Genomic DNA, 26133 nt, shown 5'->3' with positions numbered 1-26133 from the left:
TTGTCTTTAGGGAATATTTCTTAGAAATTTTGTCTTTAGGGAAAATTTCTTAGAAATTTTGTCTTTAGGGAAAATTTCTTAGAAATTTTGTCTTTAGGGAAAATTTCTTAGAAATTTTGTCTTTAGGGAAAATTTCTTAGAAATTTTGTCTTTAGGGAAAATTTCTTAGAAATTTTGTCTTTAGGGAAAATTTCTTAGAAATTTTGTCTTTAGGGAAAATTTCTTAGAAATTTTGTCTTTAGGTGAGTTTTGTTCGGCCCTTCGATATCTCTCTGAAATTTGGCCCAGATTGGTTCAGATTTGAATATACAATAGATGCCAGATAGACCGATCTCTCGATTTAAGGTCTTGCGCCCATAAAAGGCGCATTTATTTTCCAATTTCGCCGAAACTTGAAACAGTGAGTTGTGTTAGGCCCCTCGAAATCTTTCTGCAATTTGGCCCAGATCGGTTCAGATTTGGATATAGCTGCCATATAGACCGATCTCTCGATTTAAGGTTTTGGGCCCATAAAAGGCTCATTTATTGTCCGATTTCGCCGAAATTTGGGACAGTGAGTTGCGTTAAGCCCTTCGTCATCCTTCGCCGAAATTTGGAACAGTGAATTCTGTTAGGCTCTTTGATATATTTCTGTAATTTGGCCTAGATTGGTCATGATTTGGATATAACTGTCATATAGATCGATCTATCCATTTAAAGTCTTGGGTCCCTTTAAGGCGCATTTATAATTCGATTACGCTGAAATTTGACACAGTGACTTATGTTAACCTTTTTGACATCCGTGTCGTATATGGTTCAGATCGGTGTTTATCTGGATATGGCTACCAAAAATTTTTTTTCTACAAAATTTACCTATGAATTGTTCTACTTAGACCACTCAATGTCCGTGCTGAATTTGGTCCAAATCGGACCATATATCGATATAGCTGCTATGTGGGCATAAATTATGCATTTTTCACTGGATTATGACGCAAGGTGGTTTACATATATACCCGAGGTGGTAGGTATCCAAAGTTCGGCCCGGCCGAACTTAACGCCTTTTTGACTCCACCATAGGATTTTTCTTCATTCTGTTTGTAACACCTCGAAAAATGCGTCGGAGACCCCATAAAGTATTTATATTCTTGTCATTTTAAGTCGACCTAGCCATGTCCGTCCGTCTCTCCGTCCTTCTGTCTGTTGAAAGCACGCTTACTTTCGAAGGAGTTAAGGTAGCCGCTTGAAATTTTGCACAAATACTTTTTATTAGTGTAGGTCGGTTGGGATTGTAAATGGGCCAAATTGGTCCATGTCTTGATATAGCTGCCATATAAACCGATCTTGGGTCTTGACTTCTTAAGGCTCTATTCAATTCTCGTCCGATTTGAGTGAAATTTTGCACGTAGTGTTTTGGTATCACTTCCAACAACTGTGTTAAGTATGAATGAAATCGGTTTATAATCTGGTATAGCTGTCGTATAAACCGATCTTGGATCTTGACTTCTTGAGCCAATAGCGCGCAATTCTCATCCGATTTGGCTGAAATTTTGTATGCGGTGTTTTGTTATGACTTCCAATAACTGTGCTAAGTATGGCGCAAATCGGCACATAACTTGATGTAGCTGCCATATAAACCGATCTGGGATCTTGACTTCTTGAGCCTCTAGAGGGCGCAGTTATTGTCCAATTTGGCTGAAATTTTGTAGAACGGCTTCTCTCATGACCTTCAATATACGTGTCTAATATGGTCTGAATCGATCAATAGCTTGATACAGCTCCCATAGGAAATTTGTTCTTTAATCCTTAATAAACAGTATTTTATTAACCTATACAAGTACAACAGGTGAAGATTGCGTGTAAAAATTAACTTTGTTATGCTTTTTTCAAATTTTTCAGTTACATATTATGGGGTGCTATTTTATTTGCCCGCTGGGAGGAATGGAAAATTCTGGATGGCAGTTATTTTTGTTTCATCTCATTGAGTAGCATAGGTTTTGGCGATCTGGTGCCTGGTGACAGTCTGGTAAGAAATATTCAAATAAAAATTTTCAAAAAAAAATTATTTTCTTAAAAAAAAAAACAAATTTCTTTTAATAAATAATTGTTTTCATTTTAGATTACTACCGACAAGGACTCCGTTGGTGTTAGTTTCATTTTATGTTCGGTCTATTTGCTTCTTGGTATGGCTTTGATAGCCATGTGTTTCAATCTAATGCAGGTTTAGTGCACTATAGTCTTGAATCCTAGTTCCTATACTAATTTATTGTTTTCCTTTTGTTGCAGGAACAAGTCATTCACAATTTGCGTTCCTTTAAAAGGGCCTTCAAAGCCTGTTTCCGTTGCCGTCGTAAGGAATAGTTTAATTTTTACCCACGAGAGGGGAAATATTATTTGTAAATATTTTAAACTCAGCACTATCACAATCACCACCCTATAAGGAATGTGTTCTCAATTGTAAAATTAATTTATGTATGGAAATAAGTGTTAATTTCGTATGTTATTTTGCTTTTTGTTATTTAATGGTAGTTAGTGAAAAAATATAAAAAATGCTAGCATAGGTATCTAGTCATCCATCCAGTTACGTTTAAGATAACCCTCAAGAGCCTCATCAGCCTACAGATATAGATTTTTGGCCAGATATAGATTTTTTTCGAAATTTTTTAATTTTATCTACAAAAATCTCTAGTCGAATAGAATTAAGACCACTGTGAACTGAAATACGAATCAAGAAATAGAGATTAAAAGTAAAATACCCCTTAATAGTTTAGAATAATTTGGATCATTCTTCTACACACTGTATTGCTGATGACATAATTACCAGGTAGTGTACCGTTAACAGCTGTGTACAATTGTTTCTCCGGAAGTGCACTATCTGTCAACGAGTTCTGGTTGTGTGTGTGTGTGTGTATTATAGTTAAGAACCATAACACACCCAAGAAACGAAAAATGGGGAAAATTACCAACATACTCAAAATCAGAGTTGCAACAATCACTGATTTTGACAGATAGTGTACTCAATATTTTGTTGTTGGGCAATTGTCACAACCTGTAGATGAATATAGCTTGGTATTGCTCCAAAATTACTCAGAACTTGAACAACAAATCCCGTTATTCTCTTATTTATTCGTTCGAAATTTCAAATTTATGTAATGCCATGACATCTCACGGTATGTAAATGTACTTCCAATTTTTTTTTGCAAATCTCTTAGTTAAAGGAAATAATTTATGTAAATAATTATAAGTATAAGTAATAGAATATGTTAAAATTGTCAATAAAATTTTTGTATATATATAAGAATTTCAAGAAGATTAAAAGTGGTGCACCAATGGAGACGCTTTGCATAGACAACAGGAACCCACGATGGTCACCAAGGCGGATTTAAATAGGTGATCTCACACGAACAGCTATTAACAGCCGCACACGGTTTGACGGTATGTAGATGTCAGATTTTTGTTTGCATCCTCTTTGTTGTCATCTTCTTTCTCCCATATTTTCTGCTCATGTACTCACATTATATTAATTGGAAACTTTGTTTTCTAAATGGCGACGTAAATGGAGCTGCCGAAATGGTGTAAAAAAATTGCAAATTTTGCCCATGAACATTCCACTAAGGAACAGGGGCAAACTTCTCACATATCAATGCGTGCAGTCCGATTAAAGTTAAAGCTCAATGAAAATGGGCCTCCTTTTTATAGCCAAGTCCGAACGGCGTGCCGCAATGCGACAGCTCTTTGGAGAGAAGCTTTACATGGCATAGTACCTCACAAATGTTGCCGGCATTAGGAGGGGAAAACCACCGCAGAAAATTTGTTTTCTGATGGTCTCGCCAGGATTCGAACCCAGGCGTTCAGCGTCATAGGCGGACATGCTAACCTCTGCGCTGGTGCAGGAAGTAATATTAATAGGAATGAGATCGTTCATTCCGACTAAGAATTTATCGGTTAAATCAAAAGATAAAATTTAGTTTAACCGGGCATGCAGAGATGCTGTCATATCAAAAGGAGGATGCATTTAGGACTTGGCGTCTGAACAAAAATGCCAATAACGAAATGATGCGTAAACAGGCAAGAACTTCGTGTGCCAGAGTTCCTAGACACGAAAAGTTTCTTTACGAACAGCGTCTTCGTGCCAAAGTTTTTGCTTCTTCGAGGGGAAGCAAGAGCTTTTGGTCATTCGTAAAAAGAGCAAGGGGCAACCCATCGGCAATCCCAACTCTTGTTAAGGATGATCAGCTGTTCACTGACCCGGTTGATATGGCTAATCTACTGGCCATATCCAAAATATGCCGCCATATTTTCAATATGGCTGCCAAAATATGGTTATATTTTAGCAGCCATATCCAAATATAGACCGATCTGAACCATATTCGACACAGATGTCGAAAAGCCTAACATAAGTCACTATGCGAAATTCCAGCGAAATCGGATTATAAAAGTGATTTTTATGGGGCCAAGACTTTAAATCGAGAGATCGGTCTATGTGGCAGCTACATCCAAATCGAACCGATCTGAGCGAAATTGCAGAAGAGTGTCGAAGAGCTTAACTCAACTCACTGTCCCAAATTTCGGCGAAATCGGATAATAAATGCGCCTTTTATGGGCCCAAAACCTTAAATTGAGAGATCGGTCTATATGGCAGCTATAACCAAATCTGAACCGATCTAAGCCAAAATTGAAGAAGGATGTCGACTGGCCTAACACAGCTCACTTTCCCAAATTTCATAACAATCGGATAATAAATGTGGCTTTTATGGGCCTAAGACCCTAAATCGTCGGATGGTCTATATTGAGAGATCGGTCTATATGGCAGCTATATCCAAATCTGGACTGATCTGAGCCAAATTGAAGAAGAATATTGAAGGACCTAACAAAACTCACTGTCACAAATTTTGGCGAAATCGGACCATAAATGTGGCTTCTTTGGGCCTAAGACCTTAAATCGAGAGATCGGTCTACATGGCAGCTATATCTAAATCTGAACCGATCTCTGCCATATTGCAGAAAGTTGTCGAGGGGCCTTACACAACTTACTGTCCGAAATTTCAGTGACATCGGACAATAAACGGGCCTTTTATGGGCCCAAAACCTTAAATTAGGAGATCGGTCTATATGGCAGCTATATCCAAATCTAAACCGATCTAAGCCAAAATAGAAGAAGTATGTCGACTGGCCTAACACAACTCACTTTCCCAAATTTCATAAAAATCGGATAATAAATGTGGCTTTTATGGGCCTAAGACCCTAAATCGTCGGATGGTCTATATGGAGGCTATATCAAGATATAGTCCGATATAGCCCATCTTCAAACTCAACCTGCTTATGAACAAAAAATGAGTCTGTGCAAAGTTTCAGCTAAATATCTCTATTTTTAAAGACTGTAGCGTGATTTCAACAGACAGACGACGTGGCTAGATCGACTTAGATTTATACGCTGATCAAGAATATATATACATTATATGGTCGGAAATGGATATTTCGATGTGTTGCAAACGGAATGACAAAATGAATATACCCCCATCCTTTGGCGGGTGGTATAAACATTATGCTATATTTTTATACCCACCACCATAGGATGAGGGTATACTAATCTAGTCATTCCGTTTGCAACACCTCAATATATTGATCTTAGACCCCATAAAGTATATATGTTCTGGATCGTCTCGAAATCCTATTCGATCCAGCCATGTCCGTCCGGCCGTCTGTCAAAATCCCGATAGCGATCGAACGCGTTAAGCTAACCGCTTGAAATTTTGCACGGATACTTCTAATCGATGTAGGTCGTTGGGAATTGCAAATGGGCAATGTCGGTTCAGATTTGGATATAGCTCCCATGTAAACCGTTCTCCCGATTTGACTTCTTGAGTCCCTGGAAGCCACAATTTTTGTCCGATTTGGTTGAAATTTTACAATGATTTAAAACAATTGTGCAAGGTATGATTTCAATTGGTCTATAACCTGATACAGCACCCTTATAAACCGATCTCCCGATTTGACTTATTGAGCCCCTGGAAGCCACAATTTTCGTCCGAAGTGGCTGAAATTTTGCACGCAGTGTTCTCTAATGATTTCCAACAATTGTAACATATGTGACTCAAATCGGTCTATAACATTATATAGCACCTTTATAATCCGATCTCCCGATTTGACTTCGGAACATCGTTGTTCCGTTCCTAGAAGCTTTAATTTTTGCTGGTTTGACATAAGTTAGGTATGTAGAATAAAATTATGCCCTTCAACTAAATTTATTTTGTCCTTCATTTTTGTTTCGTAGTGAAGTTGACCATCGCTATAGCCTTTACTCCTCTGTCAACACTTAAAATAAGTATGTCCTTATTATCTTTCTTGCCACTACCAATGTGTCTGCTACATATTTGTCTCTATTGCTCATTTTCGGCAAATGATCGTCAATTAATGTAGTCAATTTGATTCTTGCCATCTCTTGATCTTCTCTGCTCTCAACCGTCTGAACGAACCCTTCACTCTCCGCTGTAATTTATAGTAATGGAAAGTTGGTGGCTGTGTGTGGGAGAGCATGTTTAGCATCGAGAGAAAGCAACCACTGTATGTTTCTCGGTGTCTCTTTCGATGTTGTGTTCTCTTTATGTGCGTGTATTTGTTTGTGTTTGTATTGTATAAGAAGTTTACATGGCACATCCCTGCAAACATTTTCTATCGTTCGAGTCATTTAATCTGCACTCAAGGAAGTTGAAAACAATCTCAGGCTATATCATTTTTTACTCTAATTAATGTCTCGGTACGGGAGAAAACGTGTCACTTGGCGATATATGGACCCATGAGTGACTAAATAGGGACTAACAAAAGTATCAATTTCGATTATCAACGTCATTAATACAAAAAATATTTTTGCCTTTTGTAGTGAGACTTATTTTTATTTCTCTTTCTAATTTATTTATTTTTCAAATCGAAATTAATAGTCAAAGATTTTATTTGCAATTATTTTCCCTAACTGGGATTTGAAGAGCCATCCTTACGATTGGGAGGCGTATGCTATCCCTCTATGCTACGGGCCTATCTTCATTACAGCAGGCAAAGTTAACATAAACTGTCTTGTGTGGGGTTTTTTGAGTTAGCGCCCAAAACAACAACAAAAAATCTATTTTTTAAATTTGTAACATTAACAGTTAGGTTAGGTTGAAAAGAGGGTGCAGATATTAATCCGCCCCATGCCACTATGGTCATACACATAAGCCAGTAATCGGCTTGCTGTGCGCTCTAAAAACTATAAAGTAACCTCTAAAGAAAACTTTAAACATTAACAGTTGATTATGAGAAACTAATTAGCGAAACATGAGTGATAGAAGTAATATAGTAATGTATTTTGTTGTTTTAAATCATGAAATCTCTACAAACTATTATACAAAAGCATCTAAAAAGTGACAATTCTGGGGGGGAGTGAGAAAGTCACTTCCAAATGTTTTGGAGGGTCATTGATGCATGGTCATTGTAATAGTATTGGTGAAAACAAAGTTCTATGCGTCACATGTTCAAATAACCGTCAGTCATGACTGACAAATCAAAATCATGTGATTTTTTTTTCGATAAATGGCGTCTATCGATTACCGTTTACGAAGAAAATTGTGAAATCAATAATTGACAGAAATTGAAAAACATGTTTTGTGCCAAATAAAGTTATAAAATGAGATGTAAAGTATGAAAAATTAAATAAAACCAAAGAAAAGAAAAAATCGATATACCGTTTTTGAGAAAAACCTGATGCTGACTTAATCCACAGCGTAAATGCCTATTAAATTATTGCGAAAATCGACTGACTCTTTTATTTGTCAGAACACTAATAAAATTCAAACAACATTACACAGCACAGCAGAGTTGATTCGGCCCATTTCGTGAATACTTAATTATATTTGCAATTAAGAATGTGCGAAATTTATCCTGATGCAGTGACATGTCGCTACTATTTTGCTCATAGAACTCAGTACCACTTGTATGGAATGTGTTCGAAATATCTTCCTCACCATTTTTTATAGCGCTTTTTTACAATTGTTTGCGTAAAAAGTCGAAGTCAGTACTAGGCTAAAAGCTGTTATCATCACGTACACACGATGAGTGCGATCATGATGTGCCGTCTAAATCGGCCATTAAAACTTTCATATGAAAGTTGAAAATGTGAAAAGTGTTTGGCGGGATGTATTTGTTCTTGTGTGACTTGAAGTACTGTGTGTATGCTTTGTCGTATTGGCGATAAAATTTTATTAGTAACGTTACTGAAGTTTTCAAGTTGGCCGTTTGTCTTTGGTATTTGGAGTATTGTTTAGTGGTATAAATGTGTGTTTATTATACTTTCGTTTAATATTTTTCTTAATAGTCATGTTGTGTTTTTTGTTATAACGGCTTGCCTTCCGTTTATTTTTTGATTTCTTGGCGTCTAGTTAATCTTTTGGTATTTTTATGACTTTCTGCAGGTAAGTTTTTATAAAAAAATATATACCAGTTCTTACTATTTACGAACAATTTATTATGTACGGAAATTATTTTTCACTTTTTCATCAAAAACGAGTACAAACTATGCTAGGATAGGATAGGTATCAAAATATGTGGTTCATATTTTAATATTCTTAGACCCATATGTATAATTATATAGATGTTGCTAAGCGATACTAAAAGGAGGTCCCTTATCATTGAGCTTAAAGTAGGATCGGGCAGTACTCATTGATATGCGAGAAGTCTTCTGCCTATTCCTTAATGGAATGTTCGTGGGTAAATTTGCAACATTGCACTTCAGACCATCAATTACTCAAGAATACTTAGTGTCACTTTTGGCAGCATTTACGCCACAGGAATATAAATAAATCCATAAGTCCAACATCCGTCCCAACCAACAAGAAAAGCGGCCGCCGCCCGAAAATGTCGATTCGATCTTTAAGTTATAGCTCCATAAAAGTAGGTCTTTAGGTAAAGCAGCGTATCAGGTAGACCACCACAGCATTCATAACGACGAAGTAGAAGCAAACCTCTATACTACTCACTTAAGTAGTTCTATCCAAGAACGATCCGTTAGATTTAGCCACCCAAACTCCTTAAGGCAAGGGAAAACGCCAAATCTAAGAACAATGATGTTGATCGTTATGTAGCTTATGACAAAGAAGGCCTTGAGGGGCTTCCAACCACTCAGACCTTATGGAATATTTCCGGCGTTACTTCAAAAGGAGGCGGAATACCTGTCACCCCGTTTGGCCGCTATATTGAACTTGTAGTTGATACCATTATGAGCACACAATCCCATGGCAGTCGGTTGTATACACCGGATTGACCCGAAGGAATCCTCCATCGGCAAGGGCTGCCATCTCAGTGTACAACACACTGCTACAAGAAAGAACCATGATGAGCACACAATCCCATGGCAGCCGGTGGTACGCACCGGATTGACCTGGAATTTTAATCGGCAAGGCCTGTCGCCTTCGTGTACGTGTTCGTCCTTTTTTCGTCATGGGAGAGGCATATCCCGGAGTGCCATCATCGCACGCTTCTCTTATTCTGTTCGGTTTACCAGTACCGCCTCCATCATCAGTCGGTGACGGTGAGGTGTAACTGGTGCATGGAGTTGTTACATTTACGATCTTGCTCTGGCCTTGCGTCGCTACGGGAATATAGTCACACTGATTATGTTGCAAGGTGCTGTGCGGACATAGATAGCAGTGGGTCACGAGAGCTATACAACGTGTACATATCGCCGGATGGTGGCTGTGTCCCAATTAATGGCCAGGCTTACAAGCCCGACATCAGTGGGCTACTGTCTGGCCATAATCGTCTGGTTCTAGGACATTTCAAGGCATTCTCCCGTAGGTAACGACGTAGGTAGGTAGCTTTAGCAGAGCAGATTGAAAACTCTACGTTTTGTGTGGAGGAGGTGTGGTTACTCGCCAGAAATTTCCATTGTATCCCAATTTCTCGAACCCCGTTAGACGGGATGACAGGACCTCAGTCACTTTTGGCGACGTAACCGTGACGGATCCGAAGAGATGCGCAGGTTGTTCAACCGTCAATTTGTCGTGCATTCCGAGAGTAACAGGGCAAGGAGGAGAGCCATTTGCCATTTATCAGTGGTCTCTGAGCCAATGGACAGCCATCACAATTTACCGTGGGCGAACTTACGGATGTCATCCGCGACACCAAATCAAATAAGGCGTTGGGCGCCGACGGAATCTCTACACTGATTCTGAAGAATCTGGATCTACCTGGAGTTGAGTACCTTACTACTGTCGTCAATATGTCTCTAAATACTCTTATATATTCCCTATGTCTGGAAAATGGGCAGAGTGATCCCGCTACTTAAGCCTGGAAAGGATCCGCTACTGAAGCCTGGAAAGTACCTGCCCGGCACAGGATAGCTGTGACCATCACACAGGCTGGAACATTTGGGTCCGATTTGTGTGGTGTTTATTGCTGTCGCGAGAAGCGTCCACTGGTTGCGGATGGTGGAATGCTCCATACGGAGTAGCTGCAAAGGCAGTCGTGTAAAATCAGCGGTATCGAGCGTACAGCCTCAGTGATAGGTTGGGCGGTACCGGCTCTTACACAAATACTGAGTACCTCGATATGACGAGTTATTGGCGCCTTTAAATAACCAATGGCCACGCTGTTCCCGCAGCGATCGGTCCTTTGGACCGGAACGAGCCTACTCACCTACTGGAGCTTGACGAGGATTGCCACCTCCACATGAAAATGTGGCTACAACAACAACAACAACGTGAACCTAATTGCGGATTCCATCCATCAAGAGAAAGACAAAGACCCTTCTAGGCATGGAATTACTAAGAGCACCACACATGTCTATGTGGTGTTACCGGGCACATCCACAGGTTGCGTATAGTGGATGCACCCGGTAGTGGTTGAAAAGAGGGTGCATTTATTAATCTGCCCCATGCCACTATAGTCATACACCTTAACCAGTAATCGGCTTGTGTGTCCTCTCACGATCCGGATCATCCCATTGAATTTTCATCGTCCTACCGTCTGTTTCGCTGCTCCACAGTGTTACATAAGCGTTTGTCGCCCAAGCACTTAAATCGGACTCTGTCGAGGCGGAAGCTTTCGGGTTAACCAAGTTTATCGACGGCAGTTCTCTGGCCTTCACTGCCAAATAATCTGCCCTTTCATTCCTGGCAACCAAACGATGCGGATTGTGCAATCCTCAGAGAAGGCGTTAGTCTCCTTCTTACACTGCAAGACAGTTCGTGACCTTACCATCCTGGTTGTTACTGCACTCATGGCCATTTTACTGTCCGTAAAGATGTTCGCACTCGAAGTCCTCGCGTTATTACCACACCACCTCACGCATTCCGTGATCGCCCGGATCTCTGCCTGCAGGACCGTATTAGGGACAGGCAGTCTAAAACAGATCTCAGTCCCTGGGTTCTCAATGTTTACTCCCAGGTCCACTCTTTCCCCTAACTTTGATCCATCCGTGTAACATGATCTTCCAGGCGGCAATACTAGGGTTCCGTCAGTCCAAGTCTTTGCCGCTGGCAGCAGTGCCTTGCACTCGACCTCAAGTATCGTCTCAGGTTTCCGATCGGAAACCTCTACCCTTCCGTCCACGTTTCCTGCAAGTGTAGTTGCAACTGCAATCGAGGGCAATCAGCTTTATCGAGTGGAGTCTCAGCGAGAGGCGAGACCGGATCTGCTTGAATACTGATTGCCTTTGATAATCGATATAACAAGGCGTGTTATTGGCGCATTTAAATAACAATTGGCTGGCTATCACGTTTCAGCGATGATAGGTCCTATGGACCGGAACGACCTTGCCTAACTTTGGAAGGCTACTGCAACAACAAAGTCTCTGCGAAGGCACAATTATATTTTGTACTAGCAGTATATACTGAGCTTTTTTAGCGGCAGGCGTCCAAATCATATCTTGAGATTATTCTCACACAGCCTTAGAGTCAACAGGTAGGACTTTCAGTATCTACAGCGAAGCGTTCAACCTTAAAACGCAATAGCCTCTGGATCAAAGAACTTATTAGGCCGGATTTAACACGACTAATTAAAATACTTTAACGGAAGTAGTAAACAGCCATGAAGTGAATGGCGTTCTTGGAGATTGACCGAAGTCATTCTGGTCAACTATTTTCCGACAGATACTGCTACTCATTTCACATTGGCCAAGGGTCTATGCCAAGGTGGTATACATCCGCTTGTAAGCAGAGTCCACACAATAAACGTCAACGTTTAAATTACAACCTCATTCAAGTTGCAGCAGAGTTGGATTTGGGGTGTCATGAATATAAAAAGGATTTGAGGATAGAAAAACTGAGGAAAGAAAAATAATTGGTAACATAAATTCATCTTTTCTAAATTTCCCATACAATTTATTAATAAAAATGATATAATCACAAACTTAAGCTAATAATCGACGAACTTGGTACAATTATTCATTATCAAAATTATTTCAATCAGAACTTAGAACAAATCTAGAAAATATTTCTTGTGGTACCAGACAAGCTATGCAGAAGACTTGGCGTGACGTGATATATCTACGACAAACTAATTAAAGTAACTTAAAATTTTAGGAATCTATTTCAACAAAACTCTCAAATTTGGTGTTGATGTTACAGGCTTACTGCAATGACTGTTTAGAATGATTTTCTCACATTTTGGAACATTTCTTGTTACCGGCTGTGATAGGGGATTCCTCACCATAATTTCCTTGCTGCAATTCTGCTCATTCCCATGACTCGTCTGCCCAGCAGATATGGATGAAAAGCTTGGCAGCAATGATTGTGTTAGTTCCAAAACTTCTTCATCTTCTTCTAGAGGTGGAACATTGGCCAGAATCTTATATTTGCTATTAGTGGACGAAGCTTTGTTAATGCAACCTTTACGGAATTGTTCCGTAAGTTTGCTGGATAGGCAAGCGACACGATTGGAGTTGGTTAGTAGATCAAAGGCGCTCATGGGCATTTTACGACTTCTCTGTAGCGCCGTAAAGGACACGGAAGTAGTTGATATTCGCAACTTCGAGTTCGCGCCTTCATTTGGCTGTTGTTGTCGTTTAAATTTTCTGGAGGAAATTCTCACTTTGCCATCTACAATCAAGGAGCGACGTTTGCGTATTTCAACCTGGTATTCAGGTTTTGGCGCCTGGGTGGGATTACGAAGAAAACTAGGTAATACACGTTCACGAAATTTTTTTGCCGATGACTGAGGAGTGCGTATTTGAACCACTTTACATCGTTTGGAATAGGTTCTTATTGTCTTCTTACCGCCTCGCCATTTAGAATTTGAATTCTGAATAACACCTTGTGTGGTGGGCGGCTGTCTTTTAATCGGCGTCGATGCGAAAACACCCAATTGTTGTGAACCCTTCGCTGAGGGGGTTGGAGGGTTTATTCTGAAACTGCTAGACATGCTAGACATATTGTGGAAATCTTCACGGGTAATACCTCTGGCGCTGCTCGTTAATGGAGAACTGGATATTAAACGACCCACTTTGCTGGGTGTACCATCTCTAGAGTTATGGTAAAGACGCATCACTTTTATTCCTCTGGGCAAATTGTAGTCTGAATTATTAACAACCTCACTTCTTTGTTGTTGTGGAATGGCCCTTCTTAAAGGCTCCGGTGTGGGCAGATCAAATTGACTACTCATACTTCCAAAAGTATCAGGGGTGATATTGATTGACGTTCTGTTTTTAATATTACCCGGAACTGAGAATTTTCCTGGCGTACTATTTGCTAATGGTGGTCTCATCTGTACTGATAGGTTTTCCTTGTTGTGGCGTACAGAATTACGCAAAAATGAATTGGTTGCTGGTGGCCGCATAGATTTGGCTTCATCCGATTCCTTTTTAACATTTACATTGCCTATGCTTGTTTTTGAGGCTTTGGCATTTGATACTGAACAGCATCGTCGATTTGTTATGATATTCACTAACGATATCCTTTTATTAGCATCTATTGTAGGTGTAAATATTTCCGAGTCATATCCTGGGGCTTCGATGAGAACAACACAACCGCCAGAAAGCAGTTTTATATGAAAATTTATTTTAGCACTAGCCATAATGCTTAGCTAACTAGAAAAAGCAAAGTATTAACAATTTATTTTAAAATGTTCAAAATTCCTATGCCGCCGCGAGTTTAATAACAAGTAAGAGGGTACTCAAAGTCGATTTTGCGAGTAATCGATAACCCGACTCTATGTGTGACTTTTGTCATTCAAACTGAATGATGACACCGCACATATAATAAACTGCGATAGTAAGCTAGGTAGATATGAGAAGGTAAAGTCATTAGTCCAAGAATAACGAAATCAACGATATCAACCCAGGAAGGATTTAAAAAGGTTGTCTCACTCGAACAGCTGTTAGCAGCCGGCCAGCTTTGACGGTATTAAGGTGACACATTTTTGTTTGCATTCTCTTTGTTGTTATCTTCTTTCTAGCATATTCTCTGCTCATGTACGCACACATTTACACACGCAAACAAATTTCTTTGTGTGCGTTGGCAAAACGTCGATCAGGTTGATGGCGGATTGCAGCTTATGATTTGTAGTTGTTGTACAAATGAGACCACCTTTAATTGTTTCGCCATGGGTTTGACGGTATAAAGATGTCAGTTTTTGTTTGCATTCTCTTTATTGTTATCTTCTCTCTCGCATATTCTCCGCTCAGCACACAAATTTGTTTGCGACGATCTGCTTGATGGCAATATGGCGGATTGCACCATATGATTTGTGGTTGTTGTACAAATGAGATACAGCCCAATGCGGATTTAATAAGGTGGTCTCTCGCGAACAGCTGTTAACAGCCAGCCAGAATTGACAGTATTAAGATGTTGGATATTTTTCTGCATTCTCTTTGTTGTTATCTTCTATCACCCATATTCCTTGCTCATGGACGCACATGTATACACCAACGGACACAAAATTCTTTGTGCATGTTGGCAAAACGTCGATAAGCCTAATGCAAGATGGCGGATTGCCATTCTAGGTACAATTAGAAGGTAATGTCATAAGCCCAACAGCAACGACATCAACGATAAACCCTGTGGGGATGGTGGTGCAAACTCCCACTAGGCTATCAAACTGCTGTACACAGTCAAAATGACATTCTAGTTTTTATCAGGATTCACGGAAGAAGGTTAAGCCAAGCGATCAGCCGAAATACAATATTTTTAATTTTTGACACTTCTTGACATTGATGATGTCAACTAGTTCTCTTTTTACATTTATTCTTTGTTTACGTTTTCTCCTATTTGATGACATTTTTAATCGGCAGATTTGACATCCTTAATGATGTTCATGAGGCTTATCCACTTTATGTTTGAGCAAGTGACGTAACCTTCTATTAGTGAATCCTGAGTTTTTATATGCATTATCATGAGGAGTAGCCACAAGCTTAAAAGTGTTATGATTATAAACGTTTAGATTATTAATTCAAACAATAATAAATTGTGAAAAAAGAAACAAAATGTAAAATACCTTTTAAATCCAAACAAAGCATTTGACGTTCTAGTGGGATTTTAATACAATTCTGAAATTGAAAATTTTGATCAGCTGGTCTTATGACTTTACCTTCTAATTGTACCCAGATAGATATGATGGGAGTGTTGCCTCATGTCTTGTTATTGGAAAAAAGCTTTTTTTTACGATTTCTGCTATAAGGGTTAGTATTTTATTCTGCTTTCGGAAAAGTCGCGGAAATTTCTAATTGCTCCGCAAGCGGAATTTGACAGCAGTTAAATGTTTTGGGTTCCATACCAAAACACGTTATTTTATCTGCACTTTTTGTTTTCTCTATTTAATTTAGTTTTTTTTTTCGCAAATAAATAAGGAAAAACGTACCATTGAAACCAATAAAGCAAATGCAAAATTATGTCGGCAATGGTTTAAGTTTTGCCACTTTGATTTTTTTTGCCATTTTCTTCACTATTAACAGAGTACTACTTTTCCGCCTATTTTTAGCCCACATTTTGCCGACGTTTTTTATGTGGAGTTTGACAGCATTCCGCTTGAAAAGATGAATAGAATACTCAGCTTAAGGAAACAATGTTTTGTGAAAACTTTCCACAGTGAAAGATCTTACCTTTAAGCGTAGTACCTACTTCGATTTTTCACACGAACAACTGTCAAAACTCACTATAAAAAAATTGTGACGAAGATAATGAGAACACATTCCGTGCAAGATATGTGCAAGATAGTAGCGACAAATCGCTGCATTAGGATGCCTACGAAATGGGCCGAATCAAATCTGCTTCAATACTGTTGTCTTTGTTGTGTGTTGTTGTTTGACTTTTGTTTGTGTTCTGACAGAGAAAAGAATCCGTCGGATTTCGAAATAATTTATTAGAAATTTTCGCTGTGAATGCCATACACACATATCGGCAAATTTTTACGTATGTTTTTCTTATTTAGATGGAATGTCCGACTGAATGAAATCAGCAAGTTTTTCTTTTTTTGCTTCAAAATCTATTATCTAAAAAAAGTAATTACGAAAAAATTTGCCGAATAGCGAACATAGTACCAGCCTTTAAAGAATTACGCTTCCTTTGAATTTGAACTAGCAATCTATGCGTGTAAAATACCCATTAGTATTGAGTCACATATCAGCTGATATCTTACGTGACACCACTAACTGGCCATTGTTATCGATAACCAGCCGACTCATTTTATCGGTTCTTTTAAAGTCCATGTATCTGAGAGATATTAAACTGCGGCAGCATTTCAAACGAGAAAAAGCCGAAGTAACGAAGAAAGGTGTTGTCGCGGCGTACGCAAAACACGGTCTCGGAACAAAGTGTTAGTGCTAAAGTGTTTGTTTTAACTAAATTATATATATTTTTTTAATAAACGTGTGCGTGTTTCTATAAAAAAAAATATTTAAGCGATTGTTTTGAAACATTAATTCACAGAGAGCAGAGAAATAAGGGTAATAATCATCGGCCAATACCCCATTTGAAATAAGTGAAGAAAGCAGGCAGCATGAAATACCTGAACACGACGCATAATAATAACAATAAGCTAAGCAACAGCAACAAACACAACAATGCATGTGCGTTAATCATAACAAAAGCCAACAAAGATTTTGTAATCCCACCAAGCGAAGCTTAATAACAAATGTATAATAATGAAAAAAAAAAATAAAATAAACAAAAAAAAAAAGTGAAAAGTGAAAGAAAACCATGTATGACGTAAATTTTTGTGTCGGCGAGAGTGTTTTTTTTTCTTTTTTTAAAAAAGCTTAAACATTTTTGAAAACGGAAATGAAATGCCACAAACTTGTTCCATTGCCTGTGATATGATTAATAAAAAAATATATGTGTTTAAATGTTTTGTTAAAAGATTTTTTTCTGGGATTGTCATAGGTCATTGAAACCTGTTAATATACCCCACCTCCTATTAATATACGAAAGTCAAGAAAAACGCCAAATATATATCGTGGGGGAAATTTTCTATGAAAAACAAGTTCTTCGTTTAGCAGTGGTCTGTGTGTGTGTGTGAGAGAGTGAATCATTTGCCACTGTTCGTGTTGTTTCCTTCTTCAACGAAAGGAATATCGGAATATAGTGATCGTAAACCAAGTACAGATCATACGCAGTTTATTTATTTATTTGATTATTACTCATAGATACTTACTTAGTTTCCAAAAAGAGACTTGGGTTCACTTGATGGCCCGACCGACAGACCAAATGACTGACTGTCCAACAGCAATGTTCAAGCACAGGCCACAAATGCATGTGCATGTATAAAACAGCTAAACAAACAACAAGTACATACAAAATAAATCGTCTGTCTGGTCTTCAACGGTCGACAAGGGGGACATACAAACAAATTGGTGATAACGTCTTTTTCGGATCTTGAATTTCGTCAAGACAAACGGCCTTAGTAACATCAATAACAACTACAAAATGAAAAGCCATGGCAATGCAGACAACAGCTATAAGAACTGCAACAACAACATCAGCACAACAACCATTAATACGGCAATCCCCCTCACGGTGTTTAACGATCATTTATGTTTTATTTTGAATTTGTTTTTGTAGTTTAGTGCTTCGATTAGTGTTGGTGTGTGCGTGTGTGTGCGATGAGAGTGACAAACAGTGAAACCTTAAGAAGTAGGAATTCGGCGTTGATATCATAATTTATTTTGAAGAAAGGTTAGAGAGAGCTGCTTTAAAGTTGAGAAATTTTGAAAAGGGTCAAGGGGGATTTAAGGAGAGTGTCACAAAGAGGGAGTGTGTTGAGGAAAGAAGAAAAAACCCAATTTAATAATAAATAAAAGAAGTTTATATATAGGTAAAATATATTTGGAAAATTTCCTAATAATTTTCTACAGAAATAAAATTTTGTATAGAATTACGGCCTTATACGTAAAACTTTATGAAGCCTTCAAATAGGTTTATTTGACAGTCCAAATAAACCTATTTCAAATAGGTTAAAGTTCAAGCAATTCCCATTTTAGCCCCCCCAGTGTAAATAGGCATATTAATTTTGTGATATAAGAAAGCGGGGACGCACTCTCCCACTCTTTATGTAAGTTTCATAAACTGCAGCGAAATTTAGTTTGCTATCTTATGGCAACCCAAGAGCATGAATTTGTTAAAAAAGTCGAGTTCAAGCAACATGGGGGAACGCCCCACTCCATATAGAGGATAGATGACGATACTGATATAAAAATTTGGTTCAAAAAATTTAATTAAAGGTCTTCGGGAGTAGAGTATTAATCAGATATTAATTGGGCGGCTGCTCAGCATAAGCGTAGAAATGCCTCTGAGCGGTGGGCTAAGCACCCCACAGAAAAGTTTTCGCACTCCACAGAATTTTAAAAAATTCATTGTTTTCGGCATAATTTGCTAATTTTATTGCTGTTAAAAGGTTTTAAGCCATCCACCACTCCACTCCCCCCACTCTCCCAAAATAAACTGGTTTGGCTTCGCTAATGTTTCTCACCCTACGAAATCTTTAAACGGACATGGAGATCATTCAAGACAAAATAGGTCTCCAATGAAAGATCTTTAAGATTTGAGAATTTTTAACAAGCTATTTCTTAAAAAAAATTATTTAAAGGTTTAGCGACGCGCATCAAAGAAAAATAACATCTTGTGAACATTTTGTAAGGTAGAGAAGTTGTTGCAAAATTCTCTTAAAAATTTAATTTTTATGAAATTTTCTAACAAAAAAAGAAAATTTTAACAAAATTTCGTTAAGTTTTGAAAAAAAATTAAAAAAAAAAAATTTAAAAAAATTTTCTACCAAACAAAATTTGAAAAACTTTTTCTATGCAACTAACATTTTTAAAAATTTTTCGTCAAATCGACAATAAGACAAAAATTTTAGTAAAATTATATTCGGGACAAAATGGTTGACAACATTTTTAATAGAAATAAAAGATTGGGAAAATGTTTTAGAAACTAAAAATTGGTAATATTTTGCACGAAATAAAATTTTGTCATATAGGGATAAAATAAAAACATTTTTAAAAATTTTATTAAAAAAAAATTTCTAAGAAAAAGTTTTAACACAATTTATTTTAGAAAAAAAATTTAAAAAAATGTTTCCTGAAACATAAACAAAAATTTCTAGAAATTGTATAATTTTACAGCTTGAAGCTTAGAACTTCAAGACTCACTTAGACGTTTTCGTCCATTGTGAAACCACAGGAGCAGGTTAAGGAAGATGCCTTCTAGTACCTAACGTTGAAACATCCAGATCACTTGAAAAAGCCTTACGACTGGCGAACCAGACAATTTCTCAAAGAAATTAGAACCCAAAGTGGGACTCCGTCTGACTGCCACACACGGGACACACACACAGCAGATATTCTATAGTCTCTTCTTCCTCGACATCCTTACAAGTTCTGCAAAAGTCGTTACTTGCAACCAGCATGTTTTCCGATCAGACAGTGACATGTATGATGGACACAATGGCTGAGACTGTTCTAGCCAGTGACAGGAAATAATAAATAAATTATAAGATTTTCTGAGCAAAAATGAGAAATTCATTTTAGAGCCCTGGGGCCGCAATATCATCTCGTATTTAATGGATGTTATGTCACTTGTATGATCGATATAAGAAATCGCGCTTTTAAATTTAAATAAAAAGATACATAATGCACAATAGAAAGATTTCGAAGGATTTTACTAGTTCACCTATGCGGTAATACGGCCCCTGAAATCCCTAAGCCAGCATTTAAATTTTTTATCCTATTTAAATTTTTAAATTTTTATCCTAATTAAAATTTCTACGAAAATCCTTAAACCGCCTGCTAAACATGGTGTTTAGGCAGTTCCCACTGTATGCTATTTGAAACCAATTGCCAACTGTCAATGTTTTTGCAAACCAACCATGCTGCAGGGCTGCCAGATAAAATTGGTAGAAAATCGGCAATTTTCAAGAAAAAATCGTTAAAAAAATATACCATATGTGGTATTCAACTATGACCATATTTATTACGGATATTTACGGCAAAAATGTTTGAAACGTATCTTAATTTCACTTTTGCTCAATATGACGTTTTGCCCTGACTTTTTGCTCTGAGTTGAAAATGACTTTTTAACAATTCTTGGTTGACACGCGCTTTATGTAACGGTGCCGAGCAGTGATGCTAATATTCTACCAACAAAAAGCGTAATCGAAATTGTAAAAATCTTAATGGTGGATATATCGAGATAGGGTCCGATTTACTATACAACAAATATTCGCAAATTTAAGGAAAAATACGCGCCATGAAGTCTAAACGATCGATCTTCATGGCAAAAGCCTTAAAATTTCTTCCGATTTGGAGTACATACATAGGGTAAAAAAAGCTTTAAAAAAGAAAAGGAAATTTCACCAGAAAGCCGTACATTTATGTCAGTTATATAAAAATGGTCTTATATAAGTCTACGTACTCAATTTAAGCTAAATCTGATCAAAAATATACCTTTTCACTGCCCATGGAAAAAAACAATTACTTGTGCCAAGTTTCTGCACAGCATATTAATTTTTAACGACTGCAGAGTGTTCTTTATAGAACGTGGACGGACATGGTTAGGTTGTGTAAGAATTTGACTACTATTAAGACTGTTATACTTTTTATAGTCGATGTATTGAAAGCGGAAAAACAAAATAACCTCTACCTTTCGGTTGAGTTTATAAAAACAAAAAAATTTAAAATTTTTCAAAAACCTAGCATTTTTAGAGTAAAAATCGGAAAACGGCACTTTGCTACTGTTTTAAACTAAAAATCAGCAAATCTGGCAGCCCTGCCATACTGCCGTATTACCGGCTCCCTTTATTCTCACCTAGCGGATCTTACATTTGAATCAACCATCCTTATCGCTCATTCTTCTGCAAAACACGCACATTGAACACATGTATTGAAAGCGTTTTTCGAGGTATTGAAAGCGGAATAACAAAATAAAAAAACTATCTCTCAGTTGCGTTTATAAAAATAAAAAAATTTAAAATTTTTAAAAACCTAGCATTTTTAGAGTAAAAATCCGAAAATTGGCACTTTGCTACTTTTTTAATCTAAAAATCAGCAAATCTGGCAGCCCTTCCACGCTGCCGTATTACCGGCTCTCTTTATTCTCACCTAGCGGATCTTAAATTTAAATCAACCATCCTTATCGCTCATTCTTTTGCAACACACACAAGCACACGCAACCGTTTGACAGGCATATGTGAGTAATAAAGGTAATAAAGCCAAAAACACCTACCTACCTACCAACTGCAAAATAATACAAGAAAATGCTTCAACAACCACTTTAAATCAAAACAAAACCGAAAATAAAACAAAAAGTTATGAATTGTTGTAGCTGGCGTTGTTGTTGTTGCTTTCTCTGGAACAGAGAAAGAAAACGTGAACGAAATAATTGAGTCATATGGGGGGTAATAAACACACACACGCAGGCTCGCCTAGGTAAAATGGCAAACCTGTTGCAGATGCAAAAAAAAAAAACAATAACAAAAAAATTAAATAAAATAAAACGACAACAAAAGTGTGAAAATCAAATAATAAATAAATTCTTGTTAAAAACTAGATTAGTTGTGTGTGTGTGTGTGTGTTAAACATTTTCATTGTTTCTTTTGCAGTTTTCTTCTGAATAAAAGTGTGATTTGTAAAATGAAAAATTGGAAAAAAATTCCTGTTTGTATTTTAACAACCTCAAGTAGCAACTAAAGTAAATGCGAATGAAAACAACTACAACATAACAACAAATACAACATAACAACAAATACAACATAACAATATACGCCAAAACTTGTTTTCATCTCTTCAACTGGCTCCACGAATGTAGAATACCAAGCGATCTCTCATCACTTTTTTCACCCTTCCCTTCTCTCTATCACATAGTTGTAAGGCAAGAGACATCAATGGCAATAACAACAAAATTGCAGTTGGTCTAACAGCGCAGTGAAGTGAAATAAAAGGAGTTCAACGAAACCGGAAATACCCTTGAATTGAGAAATAAAACAAAAACAGGAAAGAAAACGGCCATCATCGTTCGTCATTTATTCCCTTGTCCGTTTTACTGCCGTTGCATTTTAAAAGGAAGAGAAGATTTCACAATTTTGTGTAATCGATAAGACTAGCCGATTCCGATAAGAATTGCTTTGAAAAGTAATCAAGTTGGTAAAATCCAAACAAAGAGAGGACGAGAGAGAGAGAGAGAGATAGAGTGCAGGGAAAGTAGATTTTTATCTTAAGATCCCGAAAGGAGCAAATTTCTTTGACATTCGTATGTTTTAAACAATTATGTCATGGGATCGTGCACCAGACGACACTTTTTACTTTCAACATGCTTTCTTCAAATGGTAAGTTGGAAATTTTTCTAAACTATGAATATTTTTAATATTGTATGAATATATTTATTTAACATATGCATGCTATGTTAGGGTGGGCAACTTTGATGTTTGTCAAAATCGAAATCTTATACAAAAACGGCTGAACCGATTATCTTGAAATTTTCACACATTGTGAAGGTTGGTCTGGAAGGAAGCATAGGCTATATAATTTTTTGATATTACAAGGACGGCGGACCCTCCCCCAGCAAAACTATATATCCTTGGGGGGAAGTAGTACAACCTAGGCAATATGGGTATCAAATGAAAGGTATTGATTAGTAGATTACGAATATGTACTTAAATGTCCAAAATTTTGACCCGGTAAGGACTTATGGCCCTGTAAGGAATTTTGACCGTTATAAAATGTATGAAATTGTTATTGCCATCGTTGGCGTTACCCAGGAGTTATCCCTTATCCGAAAAACTCCACCAAAAAGAAAAGTGGACCGATCGGGACTATATGGGTATCAAATGAATGGTAATGGAGAGTAGAATACGAATAAAGAATTAAAAATTGTGTCAAAGTACCCAGGAAGTCGCCCTAACCCAAAAACTCCTCCAAGCAGACAAACTGAACCTTCATATCAGTATGGGGCTCAAATGAAAGGCATTCGGAAGAAAATTACGAATCTGGCTTACAAAATCAGATCAAAGTATAGGGGGTCACCCCACCCCCCAAAAACGCTCCAAACGGGCATATGCCCCATCATGACTATATGGGTCTCGGTTTGTTTGTTTGTTTCGTATGCAAATTGCAAATTTTGCCCATGAACATTCCACGAAGTAACAGCGGCAAACTTCTCACATATCAATGAGTGCAGTCCGATTCAAGTTTAAGCTCAATGATATGGGCCTCCTTTTTATAGCCCAGTCCGAACGGTGTGCCGCAGTGCGACACCTCTTTGGAGAGAAGTTTTACATAACACCTCACAAATGTTGCCATCTTTGGGAGGGGAAAACCACCGCTGAAAATTTTCCTGATAGTCTTGCCAGGATTCGAACCCAGGCATTCAGCGTCATATGCGGAAATGCTAACCTCTGCGCTACGGTGACCTCCGTGGTTTGTTCCGTATAGGCCTTAAAAAACTGAGGAACCGATTTTCTCGAAATTGTCACAGATTGTGTAGGTTTAGGATTGTGTAGGCTTTATAATTTTTCGATATCGGAAGAGGGGCGCACCTTCCCCCTTACCACAAAAACACCAACCAAAACCTATAGTGGACCGATCGGAACAATATGGGTATCAAATGAAAGGTATTGGAGAGTAGAATACGATTGTGGTATTAAAGTTTTATGTCTAAGTACCCAGCGGGCCGCCCCAACCCCATAACTCCCCCAAAAAGACTTATTGGACTTTGTAACTCAAATGAAAGGTATTCGGGAGTAGATTACGCATATGGCAAAAAGTAATGAGAGACCCTATCCCCAAAAAGGGCATATTAGCCGACCATGGCTATGTGGGACCCTAATGAAAGCAATTTGGGAGCGTAGTAGCCCCTTTCATATTTCCTGTAAAGGGTTTCAGCCCACTATTTCCCAATTGTCCATTTACTCTGAAAATGGGTCATCATATGAAAAAATGACCAAAAATGGCCACTATCTTGGTTTCTTTAATACTTAGTGCTTTAAATTGAATAGATTCGGAAGGAGCGTAGTCCCTTTCATATTGCCTGCAAAGGGTTTAAGCTTACTATTTCCCCGTTAGCGACAGTGGGCCATTTACTCTGAAAACTGGGGCATCATTTGAAAAAATTACCAAATTTTGCCAAAAATGGCCAATGTTTTGGTTTCTTTAATATTTAGGGCTCCAAATTGAATAGATTCGGAAATAGCGTAGTTCCTTTCATATTTCCCGTAAAGGGTTTTAACCCACTATTTCGCAGTTGGCCACAGTGGGCCATTATCTCTGGCAAATGGGGCATCATATGAAAAATGACCAAATTTTGCCAAAAATGACCAATATCTTGGTTTCTTTAATACTTAGGGCTCCAAATTGAATAGATTCGAAAGGAGCGTAGTCTCTTTCATATTTCCAGTAAAGGTTTTTAGCCCACTATTTCCCAGTTGGCCACAGTGGGCCATTATCTCTGAAAAACGGGGCATCATATGAAAAATGACCAAATTTTACCAAAAATGGCCAATATCTTGGTTTCTTTAATACTTAGGGCTCCAAATTGAATAGATTCGGAAGGAGCGTAGTCCCTTTCATATTTCCAGTTAAGGGTTTTAGCCCACTATTTCCCAGTTGGTCACAGTGGGCCATTATCTCTGAAAAACGGGGCATCATATGAAAAATGACCAAATTTTACCAAAAATGGCCAATATCTTGGTTTCTTTAATACTTAGGGCTCCAAATTGAATAGATTCGGAAGGAGCGTAGTCCCTTTCATATTTCCAGTAAAGGGTTTTAGCCCACTATTTCCCAGTTGGCCACAGTGGGCCATTATCTCTGAAAAATGGGGCATCACATGGAAAAATGTCCAAATTTTGCCAAAAATGGCCAATATCTTGGTTTCTTTAATATTTAGGGCTCCAAATTGAATAGATTCGGAAATAGCGTGATCCATATTATATTTCTTGTAAACGGTTTCAGCCCACTATTTCCCAGTTGGCCATAGTGGGCCATTATCTCTGAAAAATGGGGCATCATATGGAAAAATTACCAAATTTTTCAAAAAATGGCCTATATCTTGGTTTCTTTAATACTTAGGGCTTTAAATTATATAGATTCGGAAGAAGCGTAGTCCCTTTCATATTACCTGTAAACGGTTTCAGCCCACTATTTCCCAGTTGGCCACAGTGGGGCATTATCTCTGAGAAATGGGGCATCATATGGAAAAATTACCAAATTTTACCAAAAATGGCCAATATCTTGGTTTCTTTAATACTTAGGGCTTTGAATTGAATAGATTCGGAAAGAGCGTGTTCCATATTATATTTATTGTAAACGGTTTCAGCCCACCATTTCCCAGTTGGCCACAGTGGGGCATTATCTATGAAAAATGGGGCATCATATGGAAAAATTACCAAATTTTGCCAAAAATGGCCAATATCTTGGTTTCTAAAATACTTAGGGCTCTAAATTGAATAGATTCGGAAGGAGCGTTGTCCCTTTCATATTGCCTGTAAACGGTTTCAGCCCACTATTTCCCAGTTGGCCATAGTGGGCCATTATCTCTGAAAAGTAGGGCATCGTATGGAAAAATTACCAAATTTTTAAAAAAAATGGCCTATATCTTGGTTTCTTTAATACTTAGGTCTTCTAATTGAATAGATTCGTAAATAGCGTGATCCATATTAAAATTTGTGTAAACGGTTTCAGCCCACTATTTCCCTGTTGGCCACAGTGGG

The 26133-nt window shown here is 37.8% G+C and overlaps 4 protein-coding genes across 12 annotated transcripts in view; 2 read left to right on the top strand and 2 right to left on the bottom strand.

Annotated features, from left to right (window-relative positions):
* The window catches only part of LOC106091305 (TWiK family of potassium channels protein 12), a 64633-nt gene extending 61279 nt beyond the window's left edge, over positions 1 to 3354 (top strand). For 2 of the 3 annotated variants that reach the window (XM_059369097.1, XM_059369096.1), the window contains exons 6-8: positions 1876 to 2002; positions 2096 to 2197; positions 2263 to 3210. In XM_059369097.1, coding sequence (XP_059225080.1) covers positions 1876 to 2002; positions 2096 to 2197; positions 2263 to 2337 — 304 coding nt within the window. In that variant the 3' untranslated portion in view covers positions 2338 to 3210. Of the gene's footprint in view, positions 1 to 1875; positions 2003 to 2095; positions 2198 to 2262; positions 3211 to 3275 lie in introns of those variants that run through there. The other variant, XR_009398355.1, reaches the window with a different exon arrangement.
* Positions 1 to 26133, bottom strand: part of LOC106085974 (angiotensin-converting enzyme) — a 312626-nt gene that overhangs the window by 21245 nt on the left and 265248 nt on the right. The gene's annotated exons all lie outside the window — the stretch shown is intronic.
* LOC106091503 (uncharacterized) lies at positions 12329 to 14018 on the bottom strand. Its single transcript, XM_013258043.2, has one exon. It carries the CDS (start codon positions 14014 to 14016, stop codon positions 12532 to 12534), a length of 1485 nt encoding a protein of 494 aa, XP_013113497.2. The 5' UTR covers positions 14017 to 14018; the 3' UTR covers positions 12329 to 12531.
* The window catches only part of LOC106091494 (sodium/potassium-transporting ATPase subunit beta-1-interacting protein), a 198112-nt gene continuing 188654 nt past the window's right edge, over positions 16676 to 26133 (top strand). For 6 of the 7 annotated variants that reach the window (XM_059369089.1, XM_059369092.1, XM_059369093.1 and 3 more), the window contains exons 1-2: positions 16680 to 16882; positions 22030 to 22752. In XM_059369089.1, coding sequence (XP_059225072.1) covers positions 22699 to 22752 — 54 coding nt within the window. In that variant the 5' untranslated portion in view covers positions 16680 to 16882; positions 22030 to 22698. Of the gene's footprint in view, positions 16883 to 22029; positions 22753 to 26133 lie in introns of all 7 variants that reach the window. The other variant, XM_059369088.1, reaches the window with a different exon arrangement.

This window comes from Stomoxys calcitrans, chromosome 5 (genome assembly GCF_963082655.1).
Source record: "Stomoxys calcitrans chromosome 5, idStoCalc2.1, whole genome shotgun sequence".
NCBI lineage: Eukaryota > Metazoa > Arthropoda > Insecta > Diptera > Muscidae > Stomoxys > Stomoxys calcitrans.
The sequence above is the reverse complement of the archived record's forward strand: the minus strand, read 5'-3'. Positions and strand labels throughout refer to the sequence as shown.

What these genes read in the sequence shown, in the direction of transcription:
- LOC106091503 (XM_013258043.2), bottom strand. Translation starts at nt 14,016, where the DNA reads ATGGCTAGTGCTAAAATAAATTTTCATATAAAACTGCTTTCTGGCGGT.